Source organism: Peromyscus californicus, unplaced genomic scaffold, assembly GCF_007827085.1.
Source record: "Peromyscus californicus insignis strain IS unplaced genomic scaffold, ASM782708v3 Scaffold_3__1_contigs__length_106647218, whole genome shotgun sequence".
In the NCBI taxonomy this organism is placed as follows: domain Eukaryota; kingdom Metazoa; phylum Chordata; class Mammalia; order Rodentia; family Cricetidae; genus Peromyscus; species Peromyscus californicus.
The window spans coordinates 25,851,763-25,871,313 of record NW_026294551.1 but is presented as its reverse complement, the minus strand read 5'-3'; the positions used below and the strand labels follow the sequence as shown (position 1 = coordinate 25,871,313).

The 19,551-nt window shown below is 51.0% G+C and overlaps 2 protein-coding genes and 1 long non-coding RNA gene across 9 annotated transcripts in view; 2 read left to right on the top strand and 1 right to left on the bottom strand.

Moving 5' to 3' along the window:
* The first annotated feature begins 1,340 nt into the window (after positions 1 to 1,340).
* Positions 1,341 to 2,327, top strand: Prr15l (proline rich 15 like). The gene has a single exon (XM_052759885.1). It carries the CDS (start codon positions 1,424 to 1,426, stop codon positions 1,724 to 1,726), a length of 303 nt encoding a protein of 100 aa, XP_052615845.1. The 5' UTR covers positions 1,341 to 1,423; the 3' UTR covers positions 1,727 to 2,327.
* A 2,894-nt stretch (positions 2,328 to 5,221) lies between these two features.
* On the bottom strand, positions 5,222 to 11,777 carry Pnpo (pyridoxamine 5'-phosphate oxidase). The gene is made up of 7 exons (XM_052755747.1): positions 11,563 to 11,777; positions 9,666 to 9,790; positions 8,534 to 8,633; positions 7,341 to 7,394; positions 6,948 to 7,076; positions 6,565 to 6,635; positions 5,222 to 6,408 (listed from the first exon to the last, which is right to left on the bottom strand). Exons 1-7 carry the CDS (start codon positions 11,695 to 11,697, stop codon positions 6,240 to 6,242), a joined length of 783 nt encoding a protein of 260 aa, XP_052611707.1. The 5' UTR covers positions 11,698 to 11,777; the 3' UTR covers positions 5,222 to 6,239.
* A 277-nt stretch (positions 11,778 to 12,054) lies between these two features.
* LOC128121252 (uncharacterized) overlaps positions 12,055 to 19,551 on the top strand; it is a 32,353-nt gene continuing 24,856 nt past the window's right edge. For 5 of the 7 annotated variants that reach the window (XR_008222127.1, XR_008222123.1, XR_008222125.1 and 2 more), the window contains exons 1-2: positions 12,055 to 12,990; positions 19,023 to 19,124. This is a non-coding gene — a long non-coding RNA (uncharacterized LOC128121252). Of the gene's footprint in view, positions 12,991 to 15,749; positions 15,928 to 19,022; positions 19,125 to 19,551 lie in introns of all 7 variants that reach the window. The other 2 variants (XR_008222129.1, XR_008222124.1) reach the window with 2 other exon arrangements.

The window sequence follows — 19,551 nt, the reverse complement described above, 5'->3', positions numbered from 1 at the left end:
ACTCAGGCCCTCAGGTTTGGTGGCGGGTGCATTTGTGTGCTGGCCATCTCACAAGCCCCCCCCCCCATCAGCTTTTAAAGGAGGTGACACACACAGGTCTGGGCTGCCTGGCCACCTAGCTTTCTGGTGTCTGTTAGCTTTTGCGCCCTCCTTCCCCAGTGTTGTCCCAGGGTATGCCTCGGGTCATAAGACCAGACCTCCAACCTCCCTGGCCCAGAGGGGCCTTTGCTTATATCGTTCAGCTCCCTCATAGAATTTAATCCCTCCAGGCTTCCGTCCCCTCCATGCTACAGACATCTCTGTGGCCAGAGAGCTTCATTCCCTGGCTTTCCTCTAGCTCATATGTACCTTTGTGGAAATGAATAAAAGATGAGGTCTGTGTAGAGGTGGCTCCATGTCAGGCCACACAGCTTGTGAGCTGTGAAGCTTGGATTTCAACCCCAAATCCCACCTTATACCTTATAGAAGGGTACATACAGTACAAGCTGTGATGATGACATCTCCCAGGCTCCACCTGACTGCCTTGCAAATTTTTAACTCTCCTTCAAACACCTGTCCTGTGGCAGCTTGCTGGTGGGGGAAAAGAACAGTCTGCTAATGATTACTCTATCTCCTAAGTGTTACTTCGCCAAGCTGATCTACCCATGTAGACAGGCAGTCACGGTTGGCCTGAGTGTTAGATGGGACGAATAAGGACACCGAGGACCAGAGAAGTGACTTGGCCGAAGCCAAGAGTCTAGGCAGAGCTTCCCAGTCCTAGACTGCAGCTCCCAGCCCTCTCCTCAGGAAGGGCCCATGCTCCTCACCGTTGGGAACAACAAATGTCTGGAACTACTGCAAATTCTATTTAATTTTGTCACGAGTTCCAAGCAAAACACCCAGGGCGCTTCTGCTGGCGTGACCTGTCAATGGCCTGCCCACACTGGGCAGAGGTGGGAAAGACTTGATCATGGTGCCAAAGACCAGGCTATGTGTGACTAGGTAAGGGGTTTCCCTAACCCTAACCCTGAATGAAGGCTTGGAAGGAAGGACCTCAAATTTCTCTCTACAGCTTTGTAAGGCAATGGGGTGGAGTTGTCACATTGTCCTTTACCTGGCTCAGTGGCTTTCCCGTTAATGGCTGCTTTGAAGGCTCGTTTCCCAACCCTTCAGTCCTACCTTCAAATTTTTCTTTATATTTATTTGTTTGTTTGTTTATTTTTGAGGCAGGGCCTCATTATGTAGCCCAGGCTAGCCTCCAATTCCCAACCCTCCCAGCTCAGCCTCGGTGCTAGGATTCTAGGCGTTAACCCGCTCTTAAAACAGCACGTAACTATGAATAAGCCTAGGGAAGGCTGGTCCAAGGATCCATCCACTCCACCCACTGACCTCTGTCTCTCCCCCTCGGTCCAGCAGAAAGCCCTGCCTGGGCTTAGGGACCGCCATGACTGAAGTCGGCTGGTGGAAGTTGACTTTCCTCCGGAAAAAGAAATCCACCCCCAAAGTGCTCTATGAAATCCCTGACACCTATGCCCAAACAGAGGGAGGTGCTGAGCCGCCGGGCCCCGACGCCGAAGGCCCTCACAGCGACTTTAACGCCCGCCTGGAGAAGATTGTGGATAAGAACACCAAAGGCAAACACGTCAAAGTCTCCAACTCGGGCCGCTTTAAGGAAAAGAAAAAAGTCCGGGCCATGTTGGCAGAGAACCCCAGCCTCTTTGATGACAGGGAGGACAAAGGACAATGAAGGCAGCCCAGGAGGACACTAGCACCTCCCTGCTCCCCGCCATTGGTGGGGTCTGAGGCAGGAGCTTGCCACGCTGGCCTCTTTGGTCATAGCTGAAGCCATGGTGGCAGGTGATGCCTGCTGGCAGGATCGCCTGGTTCTTAGGTTTGTATTTATGTGCCCCAGATTTATGAAGGGCCTGGGAGATCCCAGGGTCCTCCTCCCCATGATCACATACAAAGGCACTCTGGTCCAGGATGAAAAATGGCCACCTAGAAGTACAGCCATCCTTGGCACAGTGGCTTGGCTCACAGGGAGGCAGCATGGCAGAGAAAGGACAGGGAGCCTGACAGACTCCACTCTCTTCCTTGGCACAGGGTCAAGGGTGAACTTGGATCTCTGTTCCCTCTACTTTCTCTACCTGTGACTTGTTCCCCCCGACCAATCCTACGAGAGCAGAGGTTCCAGAAGTCACGTGATAGTGGTTTCCTTGGTGCCAGAGGCGGAGTTGTTGAACTGGAGATCACCTCTTAATTCAAGGAGTAAACTTCCTGGAACTTTGCTCCCCAGAGTGGAGGGGCAAAGGACACGGCACTCCCTGGGATGCAACAGAAGGCCAGATCAAAAATCCCTGAGTTATTGCCTCGACTACCCCTTGTGTGGGTGCTGAATTACATACCCCCAAAGAGAAGTCTCATTGGCCCAAGGGTCCAAACTGGAGGAATGGATGGAGTTTTCCCTCTACCCGTTCCCAGATAGTATTTAAGATGGATCAGCCCCAGAAGTCAATCCTGGAGCCTTGAATTTTGTTTGAAAAGTAATGGTAGGTTTTACCTAGTAATAAATCATGCTGCAGAAACAGAGGTATTTATGCTCTTACCTCACAAGTATGGGGATGGCCACATCTCTACCTTCGTGTAAGTGAAGTGGGTCTTTGAGCTCTTCAGATCTCAGGAAGGGCCCCCAAGTGTGACGGTGTGGGGCTGTGTCAGTAATTCAACCACCAAGCTAGGCTTCATATGGCAGGGGAGAAGGGGAGGAGACAGACCCCCCTGGACAACAGAGGCTGGGGGCTCTAAGAGAATGGGGTGGACCTTTGGTGACAGACGCAAAGTCTCTGTAGTCCTCGGTGGTTCAGTTTGGGACCAAGATTTAAATTCTGGTGCCACCAGTTAATAGCCTGATGAGCTTGGGGACATTTCATAGGCTTCTCTGTAAAGCCAGGTCTGAGGGCAAATCCCTGTAACCTCAGCTCTTGCTGAGGCAGGAGGATTGCAGGTTCATAGGTCAGCCTGGAGTATACAGGAAGGCCCTGTTTCAGGAAACATAACAAAAGCGCCTCAGAGTCTCAGATGATTTCCTTCCTTTGCCTTACAGAATGCCACCATGTCCACTGCTCTAGTTTAAGAAGCAGAGGAGAGCTCTCACCTGTAACGTTAAGGTTCATGCCCAAGCCACAGGACCTGAGAACTGGAAAAAAAAAAATCAGCCAAGCCGGGCGGTGGTGGCGCATGCCTTTACTCTCAGCACTTGGGAGGCAGAGCCAGGTGGATCTCTGTGAGTTCGAGGCCAGCCTGGTCTACAGAGTGAGTCCAGGAAAGGTGCAAAGCTACACAGAGAAACCCTGTCTCGAAAAACCAAAAAAAAAAAAAAAAAAAAAAATCAGCCAAATCCCTGGAGCTCACGGTGGGAAACACCAAGGTGGCCACTCAGCTATGTGGTCCAGCAGCTTCCAGGTCAGCTCCTCAAAGTCGGCTGGGCCACCCCACCCTAGGGAGCTGTTGCTGAGGAAGTTTATTGCCAAAACAAACAGACCTATACAAGGAGACCTTTGTCAGATGCCTCACCCAGGCCAGGGGAACTCAGGGGATAAGGGAGGCAGACCAGGGGTTGAACGGAAAATAGACTCAGAGGCCCTGCCTTGGCCTCAGCCTTTTGCCCCCTTCCTTCTCCCCAGAACTTTCTGGGTCTCACTAGTCACCCAGTTCATAAAGTCTCCCACAAAGAGTTGAGATGTCTCCAGTCTTGCAACCTTGCCGTTAGCTATCACACACACTGCTTACAACAGGCCATCTTCCTAGCCTCCCCCCTCCCCATCCCCCAGCTCCCCATCACGGAGACAGGTGCTGCTGTCAGCTCCATCTTCTAGTCGAGTTAGCTGAAGGTCAGAGAGGTGAAGTCCCCAGCCCTTAGTCAGGCTCTTGGTTAAAGTGAGAGCTGGCCTGTATGTGTGAACCATGATGATGCCCTGCCCCCCAGCACCTTCCATTCATAAACCTCTTCTGTGGTGTGTTGGAGTGGTATGGACAGGAACAATCAGTTATCGTCTGAGGAACGGGACGGGGCGGGGGTGGGTGGGGGTGGAATGAGACAGGACAATGTCTAGGTCTTAGGCCACTGGGAGGTGACGGCCACCAAGGGGAATGTGCAAGCTCTGGAACCAATGGAGAGAGCCAACCCATTAGCTCAGGGGCTGGGTGTCCTCTGAGACCCATACTTCGGTTGCCTCACATCAGCTCATCCTGAGATTACCTCATCCTGGAGAGGGAATGAAGATAGGTACTGGGTATAGATTCGTGCTTGTTTTTGCTTTTTTGAGACAGGAGCTCACACTGCAGCCCAAGTTGGCTTGGAACTCACTATGCAGCCCAGGCTGACCTCAAACTCACTACAATCCTCCCGACTCTAGCCTCCCAAGTGTTGGGATTACAGGCATGAACCATACCACCTGGCTTACTACATGCCCCCTCCACATACCTCCAACCCCTGCCCGATGCTGAGGATTGAATTTACACATGCTAGACAACACACACTCTACCGCTCAACTGTATCCCAAGCACTTCTTTCCATGGGGTCCCAGATCTCTAAGTCTTTTACAGGCACCATCACAGCCCCAGAATGATCTCTGCAGGAATCTTTCAGGGAGACAGTGCATGTCCCCCTAAACTGGAGGCCTGGCTGGCCCCAGAGATCCAGCTGCCCCAGGGAGTCCCAAGCAAGGAAGCTGCAAGCTTGCAGGAGCCGCTTGGAGGAGGAGGAGGAACCGAGAGTGCAAATGTGTGCAGGAGCTGGGAGAGGCCATGGTTATCAACCACAGTTTCACTGGGAAGCCACCCAAGCGGAGGAAGGGGGAGGCAGAAGGGGCCGCCTGGAACTGGCCTCCACTGCCCAGCAAGGGCCAACCCTAGCCAGTGGGCTCCCCCTGCTGGACCCAACCTGTCTGGCCAGAAGCAAGGAAGGAGAAAAGCCCTGTAGATTCACTCACTCCCCAGCTTCCCTGTCTGCGGAGATATGCCTCCTCGTGGGGGCCGACAAAATGAAATCGGGTTAAACATTAATATCACACATGACCAACAAGTTTTTTTTTTTTTTTTTGGTTTTTCGAGACAGGGTTTCTCTGTGTAGCTTTGCGCCTGTCCTGGAACTCACTTGGTAGCCCAGGCTGGCCTCGAACTCACAGAGATCCGCCTGGCTCTGCCTCCCGAGTGCTGGGATTAAAGGCGTGCGCCACCACCGCCCGGCGACCAACAAGTTTTTATTACACACTTACTTGCATGTTGGAAATGACAGCTGAGCTCACGCTAAAAACTGGGGACACACAATCCCCTAAAAGAGGAGGGGGTACAACAAGGTGTTCTCAACAACTCATTTGCACATACTAATAAAGTCACAGTCCATGGCACAACAGCAAAAGGGGCGAGGTAGGGCAGGGTCAATGTCCTTCTGGACCCAGGCATAAGTAGGGTGTCGACACAAGAAAGGACTGCCTTGGGGGAGTCCTGGTCAGGGACAGAGGATGAAGCACACACCCATCAAGTCAAAACAAGTACAGTGTCCAGAGTGACGAGTTCAAGGCCAACCAGAGCAAATAGTCGTTCTCTGATCCTGGCTGAGTCACAGCAAACATAGACTGGCCCTGGCTCCTTTCCATGGCTGGTATGCCACGCACATCTGCAGCCTGATTATTCGGTTGCTGGAAACTGAGGCATACCCGCTGCTGCCCCCAAGAGGGGCTGTTCCAAAAATCACAAGCGAAGGGAGATAATTGTGAGATTCTTTGCCATTTGTGACTCTCTAGGACACAAGCACACTCCACTCCGGCTGCTAGATGCCAGCTGAGTTCGGCGAGCTCAGAGTCCTGGCGAGACTGAGATAGAAGATTCCCTTAGAGAAGAGAAATAGGCTCAGTTTAAAAGTAAGGACTAGAGTGGGCCTGGTGGTTCAAGCTTGTGATCACCACTACTCAAAAGTTCCAGCAAGAACAACTCAAGGTCGAGGGCTGTCTGGCATACAGACACAGGGAGTTCAAGGCCAGCCTAGGCAACTTAGTCCCAAAATACAAGGTTAAGAAAAAATACTGGGACTATAGTTCAGTGGTAGAGTGTTGCCTAGCATGAGCAAGGTCCTAGGTTTAAACCCAAGTGCCCCCTCACACACAGAGAAAGGTAGACCCCGCTCCCAGTCCTTCACCCTCTCTTAGCAGACCTCCCCCACTCTCTTTCAGCTGATGATCCCCAACATTCTGAGTCCAGAGTCAAGGTGCAAGTCTCTCATACACCCAGTCTTCCTCCCCTCGGTGGGTCATGGGTCCCAGAGGGGCGTCTCCTGTTGACAGGCCTCGGCGGAACACAATGCGGTCGTGCAGGCGGTTGGTTTGGCCTTGCCAGAACTCCATCACCTGCGGGTACAGGATGTAACCACCCCTACGGGAAGAAGCAGAGGTTTACTGTGCCCTCCTCACCTCTCATCCCAAGCTCCTGAGATGCAGCTGACGAGGGCTTCCTGGAGGAGATCTATCATTCCACAGACAGGGCCCTGTGTCCCTTCCTAGATGTCCACCAGGTGCAGGTATCACTTACCAGTATTCTGGTTTAGGCACCTCTTGTTCCTGGTAGAGTTGCTCCAGTTCTTCATTTTTCTTTCTCAGGTACTGTTCAGGGAAGACAGAGGAAGAGCCAGGCATGGGTGATGATTCACCTAAGGACTTAGGGACATAGGCTCCGGAGCAGGACCCAGGCCAGGTATGAGGGACAGAGGTGAGCAAGGTAGACCGGGGTAATGGTCAACGGGAGGGCCGGACAGAGGAGGCCTGTGTTCCGGTTTCCTTCTCTTCTCCCCTAGGGACATCATCATCCTTTTCTCTCTGCTAGATTGATAGGACTCTGGCATCTCCTGGAGACAGCCTCTGGGGAGGAGCCCAGGGCCTCATTACTCAAGAGGATCATGCAGGAACCCCACTTACCTCCCGATCGGGGATCACAGAACTTTGGCGACTGACCACAGCCCCAATCTGGCTGCTCTTGGGGCGGGAATGGAAGTAGTTCTCAGCCTCCTTCTCGGGCAGCTTCTTCACAGGACCCTCCACACGCACCTGCTCACAGATGACCCTGGCTAGATGACGCTTGATCCTACCAACCCCTCTCACCAGCACAGGCCCTGCATCTCCCTGTTCTCTCTCGCTGCTGCCCTGCCACCCTTGGCTCCAAGCAGACTGTCTGAGAGCTGTGTGACAGGCAGAGTACCCAGGCCGAGGCAGAATATGTGCCTGGTCTGAGGACACCCTCCCCACATTCATTTATAAATTCACCCCTGCCCACACCGTCCACTGGAAGCTGTCTTGGGGATGCTCACTCACCTGCCGGTTCAGGGGCTCCCAGTAGAAGACGAGAGAGGCAAAGGGATTAGTGTCCTGGAAACAAGAGAGAAGCCATGGGTACCAGTGGAACAGGAAAATGATGCTTCCTGCACGTAGGAGGAAGGCAGGAGTCACAAGAGGCTTTCCACAGATGCATGCACTGTTACCTCTCATTCAAACTCTCAAAGGTGAGCCCCCTGTGACAGATCTGAAGACAGGCTCTAAGGGGCAGAGTGACATGCTGAAGTGCACACAGCCAGTGGTAGAGCTGGTTTAAGCCGGTTTAACTCCAGAGTGAAGTGTGAGGCCTGGCCATTCCAATCACCATAGTTGTGGTTTTAGATATGTTGGTTATTGTTTGTGTTGGTCTTGTTGTTTTTGAGACAGGGTCCTACTCTGTAGCCTAGGGTGGCTTAAATGTGCCATAATCCTCCTGCCTCAGCCTCCTGAATACTGGGAGGTGTGAGCCACCACACCCAGCTCACTCATGGAGCTTTGAGAGGTGATGTGGAATGCACCTCAGGGTGGCATGACCAAATACAAATGAAATGCCAACTCCTGTGCACGTTAGAACAGGTGTTGGGGACAAAGCAGATTAAATAAAAGTGGCATCCTTTACTCCACAGAGATGACTGTGTAGCAGAGTAGACAAATGTCAGTCAGGACACCACATAAACAGACACACAGTCAGGACACCACATAAACAGACGCACAGTCAGGTCACCACATAAACAGACGCACAGTCAGGTCACCACATAAACAGACGCACAGTCAGGTCACCACATAAACAGACGCACAGTCAGGTCACCACATAAACAGACGCACAGTCAGGTCACCACATAAACAGACGCACAGTCAGGACACCACATAAACAGACGCACAGTCAGAAGCTGGAAAAAAAAAAAAAAGACAAAGTAAAGCTGTGAGGTGTACTGCGGGCAAACAGGGCCACGGGCCAGGGGCTGACTGGGGGTTAGGTAAGGAAGGCTTTCCTAAAGAGAGACGTAAAGGAACGGCAGCTGATTGGAGAGTAGATGATGGAGGTGGGTGTGGTTCATTCATTCAGAGTGCAAAGGCCCTGAGGCAGAAGGGAGTCTAAGCAGAGAAAGAAATAGACGCAGCAGAGGAATCAAGACCCTGTAAGCCAGGGTGGAGGCTAGCCCTGTCAGCCCTGGGAAGGACTTAACCCTCACCAGCTCTTTTCCCTTCCGGCTCTCGTAGTTAGTGAAGAAGCGGAAGCCATCCTTGCCAAAGCCCTTCAGCAGCAGCATGCGGGCGGAGGGTTTTCCATCTCTAGGGGCACACAGCAGAGCACCAGGTCAGAACCCACTCGTGTTCTCACCCCTGAGCAACCCCTTCCTTCAGCCACGCCCTTAGTGAGGCAAACATCAATCGTGTGATCACATAAACAAACGCATAGTCACGAACTGGGGGGGGCGGGGGGGGGGGAGTCAAGCTGTGGGGTCCAACACCATCACACAGTGCCCTTGGGCACAAATGTGGTGCCACCGTCTGGGGGCTCCGTGTGGATCAAACAGTATCCCCCTAAGGGACGTACGGCGCACAGCATCCCCGACAGTCGCTCGCTCTTGGACTTCCAGCCTCCAGACGTGTAAAAAGTAAACGTTCCTTGCCTGAGCCACCCAGTCCCTAGTACTTTGCTGTAACAACTCTGAAAAAGCCTGTAAGGCTGGAAGAGAACAGGCCAGCAACGAAGCACTGAGCCAATTAACTGATCACTCAAAAGGGGTGACGACGGACGGTCCTCTGCTCAGAGCTCTGGGTAATACTCGGAGGCCGGTGTCAAAGTCCTGTGGTGAAGCCTGGTGCTTTCATAAGACCGGACGTGAACAACTGAATTAAGAGGCTAATATAAGAGATCTCTTGCCGGGCAGTGGTGGCCCACCTTTAATTCCAGCACTCGGAGGCAGTGCTGAGTTTGAGGCCAAAGAGAGATAGAGAGGCAGAGACAAAGAGAGAGAGAGAGACAGATCTCTTCAAGGGTAGGACTGACTGGCAATCCTATGCTGGGTTTCAAAAGAGGGGAAGGGGCTTGAGCATGAGGGAGACCAGGGGTCAGGAGTCGTGAGTGGATACATCAAGTATAAGGAATTGCATTTGATCACTGAAGAGTATTTAGTGCACTGGCTTTTGGTTTACCAGTTAAGGACTGGTTTCCTGGGGCTCAGAGAAGATCAGTAACTCAACTGGGGCTTTATAACAGAACCGCAGACATACAGTTGAGTGCACTTAGTGTGGGTCGATCTTCCTAAGTCTCCCACTCCACCTGGACCCACCCACACAGGGGCCCATGCCTGTGCCTACCTGGTGCAGGTAGCCAGACACATAGCATTGGCTTCTCCTATGTCTGGACACTGAACAGCCTCCTCAAACCAGGAAGCAAACTGCTTCATGGGGTCCAGAGAGGTCAGATGAGCCTCCTCAAATGCCTAGGAAGAGAGTTTGACTTCATTTAATGAACACATAATGCTTACTTACTCTGTGCCCAGTATGGGTTGAGGTGCTTTTCAAATGTAAATGCATTTAGTCTTCCTAACAGTGACCTTGAAACAAAAAAGCACCCCCGGGTTTGGGGATTTAGCTCAGTGGTAGAGCACTTGCCTAGCAAGCGCAAGGCCCTGGGTTCAGTCCTCAGGAAGTAGGTTCTGTGCCCATTTACAGGCATAAAATGGCCCAATAAGTTTCTGTGTCTCGCCGGGCGGTGGTGGCGCACGCCTTTAATCCCAGCACTTGGGAGGCAGAGGCAGGCGGATCTCTGCGAGTTCGAGGCCAGCCTGGGCTACCAAGTGAGTCCCAGGAAAGGCGCAAAGCTACTCAGAGAAATCCTGTCTCGAAAAACCAAAAAAAAAAAAAAAAAGTTTCTGTGTCTCATAACCACAAAGGGGTGAACCAGGGTTCGAGGGTGATGAAATTCCTGTGGGCCACCTCATCATTTAGTTCTAAGTTTCACGAAAACCCGCACTTCCGAAAATGCTCACATACAATTACACTTTGCGGCTGTAGCTCTAGATCTCAATTCCAAAACGGATCTATCTCTCTGACCCGAGGAGGGGACAGGAAAAGACCCAGGAGGTGCTGAGGGCGGTAAAAACTAAGAATTTCCAGGTTAGCCTTGAACTCACTGGGTAGCAGAAGGATGAATGACCCCGAACGTTGGATCCATTTGCGCTAAGGATAAAATCCAGAACCTCTGTGCACCCCAGGAAAGAACTCTATCAACTGAGCGACAGACCCACCCTCCACTTCTTTTTTATTTTTATTATTATTGGTTTTCGAGACAGGGTTTCTCTGTGTAACAGCCCTAGCTGTCCTGGAACTTGATTTGTCAATCAGGTTGGCCTCTGCCTTCTGAGTACTGGGATTAAAGGCATGTGCCACCACACCCGGCCTTCTTTATTTTGTGACTGTTTTAAGTACTTTCCAAATGCCTAAATACAGGCTGTTGGGATGGCTCAGCAGGTAAAGAAAGGCATCTGCCACCAAGCCTGACGACCTGAGTTCAATCCTGGGCGACCTTCACGGTAGAAGAAAAAAAACTGAAAAGTTGTCCTCTGACCTACACACACACACACACACACACACACACACACACACACACACACACACACTAAATGAATAAAAAACGTAAACATTAGAAAAACCCTAAATCGCCCGGCGGTGGTGCACGCCTTTAATCTCAACACTCAGGAGGCAGAGGCAGGCGGATCTCTGTGAGTTCGAGGCCAGCCTGGTCTACAGAGCGAGATCCAGGACAGGCACCAAAACTACACGGAGAAACCCTGTCTCTGAAAAACAAAACAAACAAACAAACAAAAAACAAAAAAAAAAAAAATAAGAAAGAAAGAAAAACCCTAAATCCACAGCATCTATAAAGTAAATATTATCACTTTACAGGTTAGTAAACTGAGGCCCAGAGAGGATAAATTGCCCAAGGTAATATGGTCAGAAAAGGGCTGGGTTCCAACATGGGTGGGTTCTGAAGTCAGTACCCCTTACCACTGCGACAGGAGCCTATGAGCACACCTTTATCCTACGTTTTCCTCCCCAGTTGCTGTCTCTGAAACCCCCTTTTCCCCATCAGGGTGATCCCTAAATCCGGTTGCCCTATAAGTGGCCCCTGAGGCCCCACGGCGCTCCTCCAACCCCGTGGTAGTTGACTCAGGGACACCCCCTTTTCGTGCCCCGGCGGCAGCGGCTGCACCTCTCGGTCCCCGCGGTAACTCTTGCGCATCGGTCCCAGGTCCATGACAGCACCCCAACACAGGTGACGGAGGTAACCTGGCCACTTGGAAGGTCGCCTGAACGTCACGGTGACGCTCAGCAGCCCGCACGTCATGTAGGCAGCCAGCCACGTGACCCGGCGTCGCCTGGCCCTGGGTTCCTCCGGGTTCGGAACCAATTGCTTAGCCTGCGTGTCTAGCCTGGGAAGAATTTGCTAGTGGCCCAGACAAGCTCACAAGTCGTAAATTCTCGGAGCCCAGGGGCCAGGACAGCCAATAGCTGTCCAGGATCGGAGCGGGGAGACCGACGCGGAGAGCTCATTGGTTTGAGTTTCCTGAAGCGAGACCAATTCGAAGGAGCACAGAGGAAGCCAGCAGCCAATGGGCTGCGCCTCCCGGCACGGGAGGAGCAGAGACGAGGAAATGCTGTCACCGCCGTTAGCACGCACGTGGAGGTTTGTTAAAGGTATAGGGACCGCTGCAGCCGAGGCAGGGGGCAGGGCGAAGTCCCGGGAGCTGGGGAGGAGTGGTCTGCATGAAGTGGCTGGGCTCCTGAAGAAGAGCCTAGAGCAGGAGGCAACCTCCTGGCAGCGGAGGTTGGTAGACTGTGGGAGGAAACATGGCACTGGGGCCGGACTCTGAAGCAAGGTGACGGGGACGCAGAGAAAGAGGGGGTTAGGCTGGCCGAAGATTGTGTCTTGAGGGCAGGGCGGGTTGAAGCGGCTTGTGGACCACACACCACAGGTGCTGAGGGCCCTGAGGATGGGTGGGACTCTGGGGGCTGGGAAGATGCTCTGAGGTCATGGGGGAGACTCTGAGGTGAGAAGGAAGGCAGCTGAATAGAAAGAAGAGGGAAAATTGGGACCAGGCTACCCCAGACCAGAATGGTCTTCCTTATGACCTGGAGCCCACTCCTGCCTCGTTTTCCCACGGGGTGGACTGGCCTCAGAGCATCCTTTCCCTGGGCAGTGGAGTTTTACTAGCCACTGCTCTAACAGACGGAAGGTTGTCCCTCTCCCAGGCCTCTCGCATCTTGGTTACTCCCCCCTTTTCACATTTTTTTCCTTCCTAAGTAGTGGGGAGGCATAGTTCTTAGTCAATGCCAGCAATAGCCAGCGGAGGATACAGGGGGACGGGTCCCCGCAAAATGATGTCAGGCTGTGGGTGTAGGGCTGAGAAGCAGGTGTGGTGGAGATGACTATAGCCCTGGTGTCTGCCAGCCTCTGGAACGGGAGCCACAAGAGCCATCTAGTCAGGCACCTAGGACCGTGCCAGGTAAGGGAACTTCTTGGCCTGTCTAGCGTCTGCAGTGGGGACCTGTCATCGTGTGTTCATGGCTTGAGCCAATGGAGTCTGCTACACAGAAACAAGACGAAGCTTGCCGGGCATTTAGTGGTGCATGCCTACAGGTAATCTCAGCACTTGTTAAGGCCAGCCTTAGCTACGTAGCAGGTGTGAGGCTAGCCTGGACTCCCATAAAACCCTGTCTCAAAAAAAAAAAAAAAAAGACAAACCTTAACTGTATGAGTCCATGGGTTCTTCACTTAACTGTATGAGTCCATGGGTTCTTCACTTAACTGTATGAGTCCATGGGTTCTTCACTTAACTGTATGAGTCTATGGGTTCTTCACTTAACTGTATGAGTCCGTGGGTTCTTCACTTAACTGTATGAGTCCGTGGGTTCTTCACTTAACTGTATGAGTCCATGGGTTCTTCACTTAACTGTATGAGTCCGTGGGTTCTTCACTTAACTGTATGAGTCCATGGGTTCTTCACTTAACTGTATGAGTCTATGGGTTCTTCACCCTAATTGTATGAGTCTGTGGGTTCTTCACTTAACTGTATGAGTCTATGGGTTCTTCACTTAACTCTATGAGTCTGTGGGTTCTTCACTTAACTGTATGAGTCTATGGGTTCTTCGCCGGCCGGAAGTTTCGGTACCAATCTTGTTTTCTCCCATGAACGTGATGGAGACAGTTTTCTGGCCCTTGCAGGTGTCCTAAGTAGTCATTCATGTTCTTTACCAGCTTCCACTCTGGGCTACTGTTACATTGGAGCTGGGGTCTCATAGGTACTAAGACTTTAAAGACAAGAGCACCAGCTGGATGTGGTGCCACACACCTGTGACTCCAGCACTTGGGAGACTGAGGTGAAAGGATCCTGAGATCCAACTCCGCTACATAGTGACCCCTGCCTTAAAAAAAAAAAAAAAAAAAAAGGAAAGGAAAAAGTACCTCGAGATGTGCATTTATGCAGCCTATCCATTCGATAAAGGTTTGCTGAAGACTGCCTTTGGACCGGGCATTGAGCCAGCAGGTCTTACAATACCAAAGTGAAGGCAATAACATGGTTGCCGTTCACAGCGGCAGATCTAAAGCCAGAGAGAATCGTGGGTGGTTAATCTGTTTCGGTTAGGCAAAGGAAAACAGAACCAAAGGGGACAGTCGGTCCAGAAAGGCTTCATCAAGGGAGCCAACAATAGATTTGTCTTAAGGAGTATTTGCCAGATGGGCAGTGGAACAGGCGTTCGGGAAGAGGGGAGGTGGCCGGTAACAGCAGATGCACCTGGGACCTTGGAGCGATGGGATGCTACGGGAGCCAGAGAGTGAGAAACAGGAGAGATGAGCTGGCAGAGACTTGGGCTCCTGGCTGAAGACCTACTGTGAAGGTAGTGAGGGCCGCCTTTTAGATCCATTGGTTCTAATTTTTTATCTTACAACATTGTGAAGCCAAGAGCCTAACTTTGTGGTGGGTGTTTTTGTTTGTTTGAGACCACTTTGAGAGGGGCAGGTGTGATGGAATGTGCCTGGGAGCCAGCTACCTGGGAAGGTGAGGCAGGAGGATCATGAGTTTGAGGCCAGCCTGAGGGGCTTAGCAAGAATTTGTCTCAAAAGAAAGATTTCAAGCCGGGCGGTGGTGGCACACACCTTTAATCCCAGCATTCGGGGAGGCCGAGGCAGGAAGATCTCTGTGAGTTCAAGACCAGCCTGGTCTACAGAGCGAGTTCCAGGACAGCCAGAGCTACACAGAGAAACCCTGTCTCAAAAAACCAAGGGGAAAAGAAAGAAAAAGGAAAGAAAGTCTTCATTAAGGGTTAGGGATGCAGCTCAGTGGCAGAGCACTGGTCTCTCATGCACCAGGCTCCGGGTTCCATTGCCAGCACCATAACGGCAAATGGAAACCAGAGGAGATGGGGAAGAAATCGCTGGGTTTGATGGCCTCTCCCTTCCTTGGCAGTCATCTAAGAAGTTTGCTGTTGACTCCTTTCCTATGTTTTCCCTTCGTCTTGAAGTTACCAAACAGGCCTGTGTTGTGCTTTTCTGCTAAAAATCTGTAAGTTGCTAGGTCAATGGGAGAAAATAAAACTGCCTTCTTTTTTCCTGCGGCTCCTATCTGTTCAAGCTATCTGCCATTTTTTCTGCAGGGTGGGGGGAGGTGTGTTCAGTCCCTAGGCAACCTGTGTACAGCTAAATGCCTCTGGTGATAGTTAAAGAGAGATCTGGAACTAGAGGTAAGATTTGAGAAAGGAGGAAGTTAAGCTTAACTGGCACATCCACCAAGCTTTCTCAAATGGATAGCCTGGATGCTTAAGTCTGTTCTTAGAGAGCACAGAGGTATCTCTGATAAGGTACTTTCCTCCATCTGGGGATGAACCTGGCCTGATGCTGCCAATGATGATAATTACAGGGAGGCTTGAACTGGGGTTTGGGCTGAGCATAGCTGTCAGTACAGAAGGTTATCTAAATACTCCTAGAAGTGGTTAGGTAAGGAGTTAGAGGTCTATAAAGTTAGTAAGGCTGTAAGAAAGGAGGGTCCGAGCTAAATTGTGTAAAGCTATTACTTAACGTCCACCTGACCTAGGCGGTGTCCCCTTGTAGAATTTACCTTAAATCAGGAGACTTGCATGTGGACTGTTATCACTGTTAGTCCTCGGAAGTGGCTAAGGAAGAAGCCTTTCCTGAGGCTGTTCTCCAAATACCTGGAATGTGTATGTCCAGAGAGTGATCAGTTCACACTGGTAGCCCTTCTTAGGGAAAAATCGACTGGGAAAACTCTGAAGGCACACATGATTTTCATAACAGAAGACAGCTGATATATAACAAGCCAAGTAACACCAAAAGCTTCTTGGACTTTGGCTTCCTCTAAAGGAATTCCTTGATCCCTTCAGGTAGTTTTGACTTTGCCAAAACCAGCTGAGTTTTTATGATATATTCCTGTGGCCCTCAGAAGAGGCTCACAGTGAAAGAGGTTTCCTGAGCTTCCGTAGGGACTGCATTGACCTCTGTGAGAACTGTCAAGACTTCGGAGACTTCTAGAGATGGATTCGATGCATCTTATATTATGAGGTAGGATGCTGTAAAGTGATGTGTTTGATCACAGTTGATAAGGGTGGTAGTCAACCTTTGCTAACTTGTGTAGATTAAGAATCATGTTCCCAGAGAGGTGGAGCTGACGAAGACGCATCCTGGGCTGGGGTCCTCGACTGACTAAAAGCGGGGAAGGGAAGCCAACTGAGCACTGAGGTTCATCTCATTCTGCTTCCTAACTATAGCTTCAGCATGACCAGCATCCCACACACCCAACCACCATGGCCTCCCAACCACAATCTATTCCCTCAAATCCTGAGCCAAAATTAATCCTTCCTTAAGCTCAGGTAATTTTCACAGTGACAAGAATAGTAGCTAATACACAAAGGCCCTAAAAAGATAATTGTAAAGTAAATGGGACAGTTGGAAGGAAGGTTTGCTAATTTAAAAAAAAAAATAGGTGCTGGAGAGCAATGGCTGCTCTTGCATAGAACCAGGGTGCAGTTCCCAACACCTACCTGGTGGATCACAGCTGTCTGTAACTCCAGTTCCAGGGGAGCCATTACCCTCTTCTGGCTTTTGTGGGCACTGCATGCATGTGGTACAGATACATATATGCAGACAAAACATTTATGCACATAAAATAAGAAATAAATAAATGTTTTTAAAAAGAAGCCCAACAGTGGTATCATATGCCTTTTTTGTCTCTGTGTAGTTTTGGTGCCTGTCCTGGATCTCGTTCTGTAGACCAGGCTGGCCTTGAACTCAGAGATCCGCCTGGCTCTGCCTCCGAGTGCTGTCATTAAAGGCGTGTGCCACAGAGGTAGCAGAAGGATCTCTATGAGTTCAAGGCCATCCTGGTCTACAGAGCTAGTTCCAGGAGAGCCAGGGCTATTATACAGAGAAACCCTGTCTTGAAAAATAAAAATAAATAAAAAAGGAGAAGAAAAAAAAAGCAAAGCAGCCGGGCGGTGGTGGCGCACGCCTTTAATCCCAGCACTTGGGAGGCAGAGCCAGGAGGATCTTTGTGAGTTTGAGGCCAGCCTGGTCTACAGAGTAAGATCCAGGACAGGCTCCAAAGCTACACAGAAACCCTGTCTCGAAAAACCAAAAAAAACCCAAAAAACAAAAAAAACCCTGTGTGTGGTGGCTCATGCCTGGAGTCCCCACACTCAGGAGGCTGAGGTTGGAGGGTCTTGAGTTCAGGGCCCCCTTGAGTGCTGTCTAAGATTGTCTCAGAAAGCCCAAAAGAAACAAAACAAAGTGGTACATTGTTAGGGTTTGCCCTCAGGAAGTAGGTCTTTCCTGCTGCTTCTCCAGGAAGTAATCCTGGTGTCTGGGCTAAAGAGCTGCAGTGTTGACTGTGAGGGGAACAGAGGCAAGGACTCGAGGGAGAGCTTTGGTAAGATGACCTGAGAAAGGAACCCGGGAAAGAACAACCATGGGTTGTAGGGGCCCCCTTAAACCTCTGGGTGTGGCTTGAACCTAGTCATCAGGAGCCCCTTCAAGCCGGTGGCGGTGGTGCACGCTTTTAATCCCAGCACTCAGGAGGCAGAGGCAGGCACATCTCTATGAGTTTGAGGTCAGCCTGGGCTACAGAGTGAGTGTAGGCTCCAAAGCTACACAGAGAAACCCTGTCTTGAAAAACAAACAAACGAAAACGAAAAGAAAAAAAAAGAAAAGAAAAAAGAGCCCCTTCAAGTATCTGGTGGAGGTCTCTTGCTCAGGGGAGGGTAGGCACAACAGCCTTGACCGCTGCAGCTCTCAGATGCAGGATGGGTTAAAGCCAGACAGGGCCCATTTGCAACTGAACTTTTGGGGTGTGTGTGTGTACAGTCGTGTGCTTGCACAAGTGCAAACATATACAGGCCAGGGGTCACCTTTGGATGGTTTTACTTAGGAGATATCCACCTTGATTTTTTGAGACAGGTTCTCTCTTGGATCTGCCTATCTCTGCCTCCCAGGACTGAGATAACAAACATACTACCAGCACTGGCCTTTTTAATGATTTATTTTTAATTTATGTGCTTTAATGTCTTGCTTTGTATGTCTGTATGAGGGTGTCAGATCCTCTGGAACTGGAGTTACAGTTGCTGCTATGTGGGTGCTGGGAATTGAACCTGGGTCCTTTGGAAGAGCAGCCAGTGCTCTTAACCACTGAGCCATCTCTCCAGCCTTCCCAGGCTGGCTTTTTATGTGGGATCGAACTCAGGTCCTTATGCTTACACAGCACTTTACCCACTGAGCCATCTTCCCAGGTAGGAGTCTTTCCATTCCTTGATCTCAATGCTAGGTAGAACATGTTTTCCTCCTTGTAAAACTCAGGCATCCAGGGGCTGGAGAGGTGGCCAGGGGTTTGGAGCACTTGCTGCTCTTCCAGAGGACATGGATTCAGTTCCCAGGCTCCCAACTTGTCTGTACCTCAAGCTCCAGGGGATCTGATGCCTCTGGCCTCTTAAGTGTACATGCCCTCATGTACACATGCCCACATGCAGACACACACATACCTACACATAATTTAAAATAATAAATCTTGAACAAACAAAATATCCCAGGCATCTTGCAACAGGCATGGGTAGAACGTCACAGCCTGTATATCTGCATGTCTCCCCAAGAAAGGAACTCCCATATGCCCGCCTGCTCCTTCTAGCTGGGGGTTGGCACCATCTTGTTCACAAAGGAGGCCACAGAGTCAGCTCAGCATAAAGTACAGGAGTCGGCCCCCAGGTAACCCTTGTGCCTACGGCAGTGTGTGGTAGAAAGAGGTCAGTTGGTTAATGCTCCCCTTTGCACTACCCAGGATTCAGAACACAGCAATTCAGAACCCAGGATTCCTTCCCCAGCCGCCAGGGCTACACTGAGATGCAGGCTGATGGGCTAATGAGGCTTCTATGCCAGGGCTGATCCAGCTATTGGTCTAATAATGCCCAAAGGGCTTGAGAATAGGCAGCAAGGGTCACTCTTTGCTGACAGAGAAGCGATTAAGGGCAGAGAGCCCGCTGGGCAGCAGTGGCACACGCCTTTAATCCCAGCACTCGGGAATTTAATCCCAGCACACAAAGAAACCCTGGGGGGGAGCGGGGCGGGGCAGAGAGCCCAGATGCACCTGAGATCCGTGGCTTTTTGTTTTTCAGGTATGGGGAGCTGCCTGACTCTGGGAAAAGCTGTTGGCTAGTGCAAGTTACAAGGGAAGACTTCTGGGCACTCAGCAGAGCTGCAGTCCTGGCTGGTCGAGGGTAAGTACAAAGTGTCCACTTTTCTACATGTCTGAGGCAGGCTGGCCTCTTCCTCCAGCCTGGCTGCTACTCTTCAGGCCCCCGAGGCTTACACACCAATTCCAGTTTTAAATCGGAAGAAATCCCAACCCCTGACTTCTCTGTAGTTCTGTCAAGATGGAAAAGTCCCCAACACAATTTCAGATCTGCAGCCCCACTGAAACCCAGAGACACGGCCAACCAGCTGTCCTCTCTGAGGGGCTGGGTGAGGGGACAGAAGAGAAGCAGAACCAAGGCTAGCCAGGGTCCTCTCGCAGGAAAAGTTGGGCCTCTAGCTGCTGACCCGGAAGAACCTGCTTGGTCCTCCACTGTGGGAAGAACTCTCGCTCCATGGGAACGATGTTTTGTGCAAACTCATATCTTGTAAGACAAGGTTCTTTTTTTGTTT

What these genes read in the sequence shown, in the direction of transcription:
- Pnpo (XM_052755747.1), bottom strand. Translation starts at nt 11,697, where the DNA reads ATGACGTGCGGGCTGCTGAGCGTCACCGTGACGTTCAGGCGACCTTCC. An exon ending in GTTACCGCGGGGACCGAGAG is followed by an intron (nt 9,791 to 11,562) that starts GTGCAGCCGCTG and finishes CTCTCTTCCTAG; the next exon opens with GCATTTGAGGAGGCTCATCT. An exon ending in GCCGGAAGGGAAAAGAGCTG is followed by an intron (nt 7,395 to 8,533) that starts GTGAGGGTTAAG and finishes TCTTGTTTCCAG; the next exon opens with GACACTAATCCCTTTGCCTC.
- Prr15l (XM_052759885.1), top strand. Translation starts at nt 1,424, where the DNA reads ATGACTGAAGTCGGCTGGTGGAAGTTGACTTTCCTCCGGAAAAAGAAA.